The sequence below is a fragment of the Saccoglossus kowalevskii genome, chromosome 7 (assembly GCF_978046115.1).
Source record: "Saccoglossus kowalevskii chromosome 7, keSacKowa6.1, whole genome shotgun sequence".
Classification (NCBI taxonomy): domain Eukaryota; kingdom Metazoa; phylum Hemichordata; class Enteropneusta; family Harrimaniidae; genus Saccoglossus; species Saccoglossus kowalevskii.
In genome coordinates this window covers 7,742,074-7,755,004 of record NC_140647.1, presented here as the reverse complement: position 1 = coordinate 7,755,004, position 12,931 = coordinate 7,742,074, and the positions used below count along the sequence as shown (strand labels likewise).

The window sequence follows — 12,931 nt, the reverse complement described above, 5'->3', positions numbered from 1 at the left end:
TAAAAATGCACCACAGAAACCTAACATCATGTTGTTCTTCAAGGTCTCTGATGATACGTGTATGGAGACTAAATTAAATTTAAACTTAACAGTACCACAGTCAGCACATGTACAACATATGTAGTGTGCGATGAGTATATAGGTCACATGACTGCACGAGATGACAGTATAGGTCACATGACTGCACGAGATGACAGTACAGATCACATGACTGCTCGTGATGACTATAGATCACATGACTGCATATGATGACTGTATAGGTCACATGACTGCATCAATTGTGTAGCTACAAAAATGAATGTTAATTTCAACTGGAATGTAGTATTCATTGTCAGTAGTTCTATTATTACCAGATATTCACACAGTATTTGAAAATATTCTTTAATTCATGCATTTTGCACCGGATAAACAGAACATGCCATTGCTCACTGCAGTATATATATATTTTTTAAATTGATTGTCTACCCTTTAAACTTGCTGTGAAAGCTTCATCAAATAGTGTGTAGATTTTGAAAACCACCCTGTAAGCAATGCCAAATTCTCTGTATCTTGGTGAAAAAAGAAGTAGTTATGAAATGATTAATACTAACAATGAATGGAAGACTGAATAAAACATACACATGTACAGGCTACTGGGGTGTCTATGAAATTCACAGCAAAGCTAAGCAAACCTAGTCAAATCAGGCAAGTAGATAAAAAGAAATTCTTGTCAATGATTTTCAGAAGACATTTTTTGTAACTGTAATTAAATTCAGTTTTAAATTTTGTGTAAAAGAAAATTTGAAGTCAGAGATAGAAGGTAAAATTTCGGGACAATTTAAACAGAAAACAAGAATTTCTTTTTTTCTCTAGCCAAAAAGAAAAACCCAAATACAAATGAAAAGTGTGCTGATTCTACAAATATAGCAATTTTGTTACCTTCTGATTCAAAGGTGAGTGTGACTTCTACGGTAACAGTACGACATGGTGACAGTGCAATGCCTGATTTAACTGAAGGAATGCTAGGCTCAACTGTGAAATAAAGTTTTGAAGTGTGCACAAGGGACGAGGGAGAGTGAAAAAAAAACAGAAAAAAGACTTAGTTCAGTGTTGTACCCCACTTAGACAGTATCGATGTGTACCAGACATTGTCAACATGTACGGATTTAGTTCAGTGTTGTACCTCACATGTACATGTAGCACACAGTCTGAGTGTAACTTCCGAACTGGTTTTGACTTTCCAAAAGTATTCTTTGAAGTACATGTAGTTACCAATATCTAAGACATTTAGGTAAATTACCTATTTAGGCAGGTTATTCTAAATTTAGAAATAAGCCTGCTGAATGTTATGTTACACTTGAAATGTACTAAGAAACGAGTTCTGGTTGCTGGATTACAATTAGAGTATATTTTGTACATGACAGAGTATGACTAAGAATCTTCAATTTTTTACCAAACATTTTACCAGTTACCTTTAGAAATTGGAAAAACAGCTTTTACTCATACATTACACAAAAAGGGACATATTTAACTTCAATACATATGTTCCAAGACGCCTCAGAAAGAAATGATTTTTTAAGTTGATGACAAAACTGCAGAAAACAGTATCAGCCTCTGACAACAAGGTACACTGAGTGGCATAGCAACTGGTAAACTCATAGTTACACTGAGTGGCATAGCAACTGGTAAACTCATAGGTACACTGAGTGGCATAGCAACTGGTAAACTCATAGGTACACTGAGTGGCATAGCAACTGGTAAACTCATAGGTACACTGAGTGGCATAGCAACTGGTAAACTCATAGTTACACTGAGTGGCATAGCAACTGGTAAACTCATAGTTACACTGAGTGGCATAGCAACTGGTAAACTCAGTTTGGTGAAAACTTCAGATACATATGTTATGTACATGTACATTGGAAAAACAAAGTAGGATTCCGACTGAAGGATTTGACGACATCAAGATTTGTGATGTGATTGGCCAATTACTGGTCATTTTCCTATAAGAACTCAATCATGTGTTTTCATAATAATTTTAGGAAGGTTTTTTTGGATTGAATCAAACATCACTAGTCAGCATGCTGATCAACTTTGGATTTTCTTGTTTTCATATAATTTCTATGCAGTATGGTGACAAATTAAGAGGCAGCCATGTCATATGTGAAAATTGTAGTTTAGTATGAGGTATAGAATCAAGTTACTTTACTAGGAAACATCACACATGACAGACATTGTGAGGAAAATGGAATTACACAGGAATATGTATGTTCCATCAATCCAGTCAGGTTTCACCACCACAGTAGGATTGGTGCATTACATTTTAATACTACCTCAAAACCAACATAAAAAGAGCACCACCAAGTGTTCAATAATTAAAATACAGTAGGTACATGAAACAAGTCCCATATACATTACAGCTATGCTAATTAGAAAATTTAGCAAAACTTGATTGTAATATAATTACGTATTATTATTATGTAAAATGGTTTCATAATTAGATCGGTATTTGTGAAGATTGGCTATGTGTACCTCACCTTTTTGGGGGGCAGGAGGAGCAGGTCTTGATGGTTTGGCTACATTACTACTGACTGTTTGGGGACTGCTACTAAATGTATCAATTCCAAATCCAAGCAAATCATCTACGGCTGAGGTTGAGGACTCTGAAACAGTTCCTGACCCACCAGTAAGCGCTGTAATGAATACATGTAGAACATCAAAAGTAAATATACAAGAGAAGAAAAACTTTCATTGCTTGCATAGCTATCCTATGGTAGAACAGCGAAGACACCATGTTATAAGGTAAATAACAAAATATTGGTGGAAGTTTATTAGTCTGTACATAGTTTAGCAGGCATTTAATTAGTAAAAAATCAATTATGAATTATTAGAAATCCAGGGTACACATGGCAACATGCTGTATGCATGCAATCATTGGCACATGTATAAAAAACATTACAAATGACCATTTTTTTTTACTGATGGTCAAACCATATGATACTGCTGCATATGAAATTAACACACACATGCAAAAGACATGTCAACTATCATGTCCTCTACATCAAAAGTATATAATACAATGTACATACAATATTTGGCAGAATGGCATGCATAAAATATATTAATGTATACAAAGATTAGTAGTTGTCTCTGTGTACACATTAATCTTGGAGCATGCAAGGGAATGACCATAATGAAAAGCATGCAAGGGAAATGGCCATGATGAAAAGCATGCAAGGGAAATGGCCATGATGAAAAGCATGCAAGGGAAATGGCCATGATGGAAAGCATGCAAGGGAAATGGCCATGATGAAAAGCATGCAAGGGAAATGGCCATGATGGAAAGCATGCAATGAAAGATTAGGATGTGAGGCATGGTAAGAATGTCAATGGTTAGTGAACAAGGAAGACTGCAGAATAATTACAAGCAATTATAGATCATATGTAAATAAGAGCTATGTTAATAATGATATCTAAGCTGTCAGGTGCATGCACATTTATTATGCAAATACTGGCAATAAATACATACTCCATTCAAAATTTAAGGTACACTTATGAATACATGCTAATTTGACTTTCAAACTTAATCAGCGTATGTTTCAGAATAACCTTTTGACACCTTATGTGATTCCAGATGCTTGGGTATACAACCTTAAACCTTGTTAAATATCCAATCAGCAACGACCTTACATGTAATTCAACTGTAACTTCTAATCTGTGGTTTGTACTCTGTTGATTGGCTCTTGCAATTGGCTATAAACTAATTACCTGCTACTTTGATATCCATATAGAATGGGCATACACCAAAACAAAAAACGCTAGGATTACCTGCTACTTTGAGATCCACATAGAATGGGCATACACCAAAACAAAGAACACTAGGATTATCTGCTACTTTGATATCCACATAGAATGGACATACACCAAAACAAAGAACGCTCGGATTACCTGGTACTTTGATATCCACATAGAATGAGCATACACCAAAACAAAGAACGCTCGGATTACCTGCTACTTTGAGATCCACATAGAATGGGCATGCACAAAAACAAAGAATGCTCGGATTACCTGGTACTTTGATATCCACATAGAATGAGCATACACCAAAACAAAGAACGCTCGGATTACCTGCTACTTTGATATCCACATAGAATGAGCATACACCAAAACAAAGAACGCTCGGATTACCTGCTACTTTGATATCCACATAGAATGGGCATGCACCAAAACAAAGAACACTAGGATTACCTGGTACTTTGATATCCACATAGAATGGGCATGCACCAAAACAAAGAATGCTCGGATTACCTGGTACTTTGATATCCACATAGAATGAGCATACACCAAAACAAAGAACGCTCGGATTACCTGCTACTTTGATATCCACATAGAATGAGCATACACCAAAACAAAGAACGCTCGGATTACCTGCTACTTTGATATCCACATAGAATGAGCATACACCAAAACAAAGAACACTCGGATTACCTGGTACTTTGATATCCACATAGAATGAGCATACACCAAAACAAAGAACACTAGGATTACCTGGTACTTTGATATCCACATAGAATGGGCATGCACCAAAACAAAGAATGCTCGGATTACCTGCTACTTTGATATCCACATAGAATGGGCATACACCAAAACAAAGAATGCTCGGATTACCTGCTACTTTGATATCCACATAGAATGGGCATACACCAAAACAAAGAACGCTAGGATTAGCTGCTACTTTGATATCCACATAGAATGGGCATGTACCAAAACAAAGAATGCTCGGATTACCTGGTACTTTGATATCCACATAGAATGAGCATACACCAAAACAAAGAACACTAGGATTACCTGCTACTTTGATATCCACATAGAACGGGCATGCACCAAAACAAAGAACGCTAGGATTACCTGCTACTTTGATATCCACATAGAATGGGCATACACCAAAACAAAGAACACTAGGATTACCTGCTACTTTGATATCCACATAGAATGTGCATACACCAAAACAAAAAATGCTAAGATTACCTGGTACTTTGATATCCACATAGAATGGGCATGCACCAAAACAAAGAACGCTCGGATTACCTGGTACTTTGATATCCATATAGAATGAGCATACACCAAAACAAAGAACACTAGGATTACCTGCTACTTTGATATCCACATAGAATGGGCATGCACCAAAACAAAGAACGCTCGGATTACCTGGTACTTTGATATCCATATAGAATGAGCATACACCAAAACAAAGAACACTAGGATTACCTGGTACTTTGATATCCACATAGAATGTGCATACACCAAAACAAAGAACACTAGGATTACCTGCTACTTTGATATCCACATAGAATGGGCATACACCAAAACAAAGAACACTAGGATTACCTGCTACTTTGATATCCACATAGAATGTGCATACACCAGAACAAAGAACACTAGGATTACCTGCTACTTTGATATCCACATAGAATGGGCATGCACCAAAACAAAGAACGCTCGGATTACCTGGTACTTTGATATCCACATAGAATGTGCATACACCAAAACAAAGAACACTAGGATTACCTGGTACTTTGATATCCACATAGAATGGGCATACACCAAAACAAAAAATGCTAAGATTACCTGCTACTTTGATATCCACATAGAATGGACATACACCAAAACAAAGAACACTAGGATTACCTGCTACTTTGATATCCACATAGAATGGACATACACCAAAACAAAGAACACTAGGATTACCTGCTACTTTGATATCCACATAGAATGGACATACACCAAAACAAAGAACACTAGGATTACCTGCTACTTTGATATCCACATAGAATGGACATACACCAAAACAAAGAACACTAGGATTACCTGGTACTTTGATATCCACATAGAATGGGCATACACCAAAACAAAAAATGCTAAGATTACCTGCTACTTTGATATCCACATAGAATGGACATACACCAAAACAAAGAACACTAGGATTACCTGCTACTTTGATATCCACATAGAATGGACATACACCAAAACAAAGAACACTAGGATTACCTGCTACTTTGATATCCACATAGAATGGACATACACCAAAACAAAGAACACTAGGATTACCTGCTACTTTGATATCCACATAGAATGGACATACACCAAAACAAAGAACACTAGGATTACCTGCTACTTTGATATCCACATAGAATGGACATACACCAAAACAAAGAACACTAGGATTACCTGCTACTTTGATATCCACATAGAATGTGCATACACCAAAACAAAAAACGCTAGGATTACCTGGTACTTTGATATCCACATAGAATGGACATACACCAAAACAAAGAACACTAGGATTACCTGGTACTTTGATATCCACATAGAATGGACATACACCAAAACAAAGAACACTAGGATTACCTGGTACTTTGATATCCATATAGAATGGGCATACACCAAAACAAAGAACACTAGGATTACCTGGTACTTTGATATCCATATAGAATGGGCATACACCAAAACAAAGAACGCTAGGATTACCTGGTACTTTGATATCCACATAGAATGGACATACACCAAAACAAAGAACGCTAGGATTACCTGGTACTTTGATATCCACATAGAATGGGCATGCACCAAAACAAAAACTCTAGGATTACCTGCTACTTCATTATCCACATCTATTAATAATGAAGGTGGTGCATGAGATGGAGGTGGCATATCAGTTTCATCCTCAATGGTATCTTTGCGTTGTAATTCACCAACATTCCATTCAAAGCTTTCAATTGCTTCAGAAACTTTTAACTTGTTAATGTTGTTTCTCCTGGAAGCAGGAGGTGTACTTAGAGATAACAATCCACCATCCTCTGAGGTCTTCTTGGACTTTGGCCTAGGCACAGCTGTCTTTTGATTATATTTTGGAGATTTGGGTCTCTCATCTGAGGCAAGACGAGTTCTACGCGGTGATGATGGTGGAGGTGGTAGTTTAAAACTGAAGGGCCCTTGTTCTTCATTATGTACAGGTGCTGGGTTAATACTAAAATTTAAACCGTGGTAGTAACCCGCTCCATCATCAGAATATTCAGAGGTAACACTATCAATGCTATAGTTCTTAGAATGCCATTTTGGGACAACCTGGTATGGAATCTGATCAGGTGATGAAATGGATGATGAATGCTGTAGCTCTGTTATTGCACTTTGTGATTGCTGTGAGCTTTCAGATGCAGCGAATGGATTGGAGTGTTTGAGTGAATCAGTGACTGACGTTGCGGAAAATGGATTCGGTGAAGGCTGTCTTGGTGGAATAGGGGGTGGGGCAGCGGACACTTGAGTGAATGGCACAAATGTTGGCGGTTGGGGTGTCAGTGTCTCTGATGGGGTACTCTCAATACTATCCAATGTACTTACTTTGGAGGTATAATTGTCTGATGTACCAAAGAAATCATCCAAATCCTGACTAATTTGTGATATGGACCTTAATTTGGTCTCTAACGTAGGACGAGCTGAAGGTGCTGAGGATGGAACAGGAGGTGGGACACTGTGTAACATCTTACTCTGTAGAGGAACAGCAGTACCAAAAGGATCAAAATCTGACGATGTACTCTTGGATCCACCCACTGTTGGACCTTGAACAGACTTGACTCCTTTTGGTGCTCCAGGAGTAAATGGCTTTGGAGCAAGAGGATCAAAGTTTGAAGTCTTAGCAATGACTGGAGCAGCGTTCAATGGAGCGAGAATATCCCCTGATGTTTCAATCAAAGGACTAGCATCAAGTAAAGTCTTCTGGGGAAGAGGAAGCATGGAGCTCTCCGCATTGCTCTGTACTGTAGTTGGCTGCAAAACAGCATCATCAAAAAAACTCAAATCAGTTTGTGGAGGACTTCTTATAGCATCTTGACGATGTAACGTGTCACCCTTGCTTGAGTCTACACTGTTGGATGATGACAGTCCCTTTGGAATAAATGATACATGCTTATATGTGCTGCCACCCGGTCTGAAGACTGATGGTAAGAGAGGATCCACAGTAGGTGCAGTGTCACCAAATAGATCATCTACATTTGGTGATGCTGCATCACTTTCACCATGTACTGCATTTAAATCTATGTTTGGTGAGATTCCATCACCTTCACCATGTATTGCAGTTGTATGTTCTTTTAATGGTGAAGTTGGTTTAGGTTTTAATGCTGGTTTGGGTTTTGATCCTGTTGGTGATGTTATCAGAGCTGTACTGTCACTGGTGGTTGATGTGACTGGTGGTGCAGATGACAATGCTGATGTGGGGGCCTTTGTTGGAGCAGGTGCTGGCATTGGTGTAAGTATGGGAGCAGGTGCAGGGGTCAGTGAAGGTGCTAGAACAGGAGCTAATGTTTGAGTGGGCATGGGATCTAGTGGCTGCAGTACTGTTGTTGTCTGTTCTTTAACTGTGATGTCAGATGTTACACATGGAGATGGTGGTACAGCTTTAATTGGGGGTTTAGGTGCAAGCCTCTTTTTAGGTTTACCTGGGCAGAGTTCTACATAGTTGACAGGACAATATCCAACCTGACCAGAGGAATTTCTTGCTTCATACCAATCAGCGTCAACTTTTTCAACAATAGTTATAATCTCACCACATCTTAAAGGCAAGTCTTGATCTGTGTCTGCATTGAAATTATACAATGCTTTTCCCTGCATATCTTTGCACTTATCATTAGCATCTGTATGTTGTTGATTTGTCTGTGAAATCATTTGCTCAGTCTCGCTTAATCCAACCTTGGGTACATCCACCACAATTTGGACATAGTTTGCTGGAAACACACCCACTTTACCATCAATATTTCCTTCCAGCCACTGTTCATCGATCCTCCTTGTTAACTCAATCTTCTCTCCATCCATAAAACTCAGTTCTCCTGGCCCTTCAGCACTGAATGGATACAGAGATGTAGCCCATGGCACATCTGTTGACTTGGCATCCGTGGGAGCTTTATGTTTAACATGATCTGAGAGCTCACCACGTAGACTCCTTCTCAGGTTATCATTCACTCTAATGTAATCCACAGCAGTATCACTATCCGTACAGTCCTTTATTAATTGCACACAAAATGAAGGCACAAGACCACTTACACCATTCAATGTCCCACGATACCAATCAGAGTCAATGGTTTCAGTTATTGTGATCACATCATCTTTTTTAAAAGTTAGTTCTTCTTGTAGTTGTCCTGTTACATCCTGTAATGCCTTGACTGTCTGTAATGCTGCATCCCCTGTCAATGTTAAACAATATAAATTAATGGCAGAGAAAATATTTAATATTAAGCTTGGTGCAAAATACGCTGTGAATGGGAAAGAAAAGCAGATAACCACACACAGTTACAATTATGAAGTATATTCCAAATATAACTGGGGAGCAATCCACAAGGCCACTTTCAAATAATCATAAACTTACTGGCCTTCAAATGTAAAACATAGAAAATAGGCAGTACCACCTGGTCAAACTGAACCACATGACCACTTTTAACCAATCAGAAGCAAACTGGCCTGAAAATGTACTGGTATAAAATTACAAGACGCTTACCTTGAGAATTATTACTGGTATGTTCTTGAACATAAGTGACTGGAAATATCCCAGTAGTATTGCCTATTTGTCCCCTCCACCAGTTATCATCCACTTTATCAAGCACAGTGATAATGTCACCTAAGAAATAAAATATATGAGGATGTATAGCAAACATTATCATTAGGCACAGTGAAAATAGTTTGGCCTGTTTTAGGACATTTCACCATTGTTTTTTGATAAAGATATATCTTAATATCGTAAAATTTTGCTCGGTAAAAAACAATATACATGTATAGTGCCATACAATGTACTTTCCGATGTCCAGAAGTATTATAAAATGGACAATGTTTTTTATGGGTTTTTAACAAGAAAATGTGTTTTCATTGTGGTCCATGAAAACTGCTGCAAAAATGACATATTATGCATATTATTTTACAGTGAACAAAAAAGTTTGTAGACACATTTTGACACAAAATAAGGTCACTGCTAAATTGCACTAAAATAATCACATATGTGAAAGACCCATGAAGAGCATTCAACTAGTCTATTGCCTGCATGTAATATAATACTCAATAACCAATCACAGCTGTAGTTAGGAGACCAATCAGATCATGTGTTTCATATATAACACACATACATATTCACCTAACCAATCACAGCTGCAGTTAGGAGACCAATCAGATCAAGTGTTTCATATACCACAAGCATACATATTCACCTAACCAATCACAGCTGTAGTTAGGAGACCAACCAGATCATGTGTTTCAAATATAACACACATACATATTCACCTAACCAATCACAGCTGCAGTTAGGAGACCAATCAGGTCAAATGTTTCATATACCACAAGCATACATATTCACCTAACCAATCACAGCTGTAGTTCAGAGACCAATCAGATCATGTGTTTCATATATAACATACATACATATTCACCTAACCAATCACAGCTGTCGTTGCTAATTAATGTACCTTTTTGGAATCCCAGATCTCCATTGCTTGTTGCAATAAATTCTTCAATAGCAGTAACTTGTTTTGGTGTATTATTTGACAGCAGTGTCACAAAGTTAGATGGAAATGCTCCAGTTACACCATTGTGTGTACCTTGCAACCAGTTATCATTTAGTTTGCTGACCACCTCTATGATATCACCAGTATTTAATGTCAATTCACTAGGTTCAGTGCCTTTAAAGTCGTAGATTGCTTGTACTTGACATCCGGATTCCATAGTTACTACTAAATCAAAGAAAAGTTGAAAACAATATTGAATTGAACTGAGCTCCATTAAGATAACAGCATGCCAAACAGCAACCAGAGATCAGAACATTGTACATTCTTTATCATCATTGGATAGATGCAATTAAATAAACTGATTTTCCTGTTGATATAATACTGTACACATGTATGACTGGACAGGCCTGACTTGGTTAATGAGACCAGGTTAACTGAACAATTAGCTGCAATTTACAATTAAATTCCTTCACTTTCATGCAAGTAATTTTAGAATATGTGGTATTTTCCTGTCCAGTTCCATTTATTAAAAATACTGGATTTTGCAAATGTTTGTGTGGATTTTGTTTACCAGTGACCATTTATGTGATCGTTTTGAAGGGTAAAGATGCATACTAAATCTGAAAGTCACTATATGACTCCCTGTCTTAAAGATCCTAGTGAAAGTCACTATCCCTGTGGACACATGATGTTGGATACTGGTTGAAACCTAACAAAAGCTAACATTGAATCAAGGTTGATTTGTTGACATCAAATCAATGTCATTATTTCATGTTGAAACCATGCAGATTTCGCAACATAAAATCAATGAAACTAAACTGTAACACTGAATCAAGGTTAATTTGTTAACATTAGATCAGCATCATTATTTAATGTACAATCAATGAAAATTTAGCAACATAAAATCAATGAAACTAAATTTTAACATTGGATTAACATCATTATTTGGTATTGAATCAATGTAGATTTAGCAATACAGAACAAACACATTAGATCAATATTGACTTTCTTATACCAGATCAACTTCATTGTTTATGCTAAACATTTAAATTATTAATTAAGTGGAAATCAAAATTACCAGGTTAAATCTAATATTTATTTTTGCAAAGTTCCCCATTTCTTGTACATTTGTAAGGTGCACCATGATCATTTTATAGTGTAAAAATGTACTTTTAATTGAAATCCAAATTACATAATATAATATTTTTCTATTCCTGACTGGCTTAATATTTGAAACATTCATAATTTTTAAAAATCCAATTCACAATTTTGTGAACACCAAAATTGAAGTGCATTGAAGTATATCTATGTTCCAACAATTTCATAAATATGAATTTGTATCTTGAATTATAATCATGATGAATTGTGCATTGAATAGAGTGGAGATATTATTAAAATATGACAATTTTTAAACAGGCAAATTCTTTGCCCATTTTTAATGCCACCAGTCGACTATTTTGAAACTGAGGCTGCATTATGTACAAGGTACATGTATGTACCAAATTTTAACATCCATACACAACTGAGATATGGTTACAGAAGTTTGATTGGATTATTTGGATGATTATTAAGCATAAAAATGGTGGTCACTTAGTCATCTTGAATCAGATCAAGAAAAAAAAGCACATGCATATGACTTCTGAGATGTACGATGTGTGTGTGAATATTGAATGTGATTGGCTCGTGCAAGCCTAAGATAATGATGGGGACTCAGACCGCATGGGAACTACTTGCATCACTATTTGTTATTATAGTTGTGCCAAATTATGTCTCAATCTATACTCACTAAAAGTGGGGAGCTTCTATAACAACATGGTATCCACAAAAGACTCCAGAAAAAAACTCTGAGCTCTTGAAAGGAAAGACAGACACCTATAAAACTGACTAATATCGATGGATTAGAAGATAATCTTTCGTCAGTGGATTAGAAGATAATCTTTTATCAGTGGATTAGAAGATAATCTTTCGATTTCATTTAAAGTATAATTTATGAATCTAATGAAGCAGTAATGAATAATAAGATGGGATGCATATATATACAATGTTCCAGCAATTACAATCAATCAACATTCAGACAAACATGTACATGCTCATCTGTGTTCCTAGTGTTGTTAAATGACCTTAAATAATTCTAATACTTTTTTAAACTATTTATTATATATTTTCAAAGCAAACACAAAAAAAAAAAAATTATTAAAATTTTAGCAAATCAAGTAGGCGGAGTTGCAATTTATATACTGTCAAGTTTTCTTTTACATTTTACTGAACACTACTGATTAACACAATTAACTCTTGCATGACAACAGACGAGATAAACTTAGCTCCAGAGAAAAAAAACTGCCTCATATTTACAGTATGATGAAATATAGGGCTGTTCCAGCATTAAACAACATATAGATACATGTATGAACAGTGTCAAA

At 36.5% G+C, this 12,931-nt stretch overlaps 1 protein-coding gene across 1 annotated transcript in view; it reads right to left on the bottom strand.

Moving 5' to 3' along the window:
* Positions 1-10,728, bottom strand: part of LOC102808854 (uncharacterized) — an 82,627-nt gene extending 71,899 nt beyond the window's left edge. Inside the window, exons 1-4 of the mRNA XM_085501611.1 lie at positions 10,473-10,728; positions 9,518-9,637; positions 6,624-9,206; positions 2,514-2,669 (exon numbers count right to left, since the gene is read on the bottom strand). Coding sequence (XP_085357737.1) covers positions 2,514-2,669; positions 6,624-9,206; positions 9,518-9,637; positions 10,473-10,728 — 3,115 coding nt within the window. The remainder of the gene's footprint in view (positions 1-2,513; positions 2,670-6,623; positions 9,207-9,517; positions 9,638-10,472) is intronic.
* Between the last annotated feature and the right edge of the window lie 2,203 nt (positions 10,729-12,931).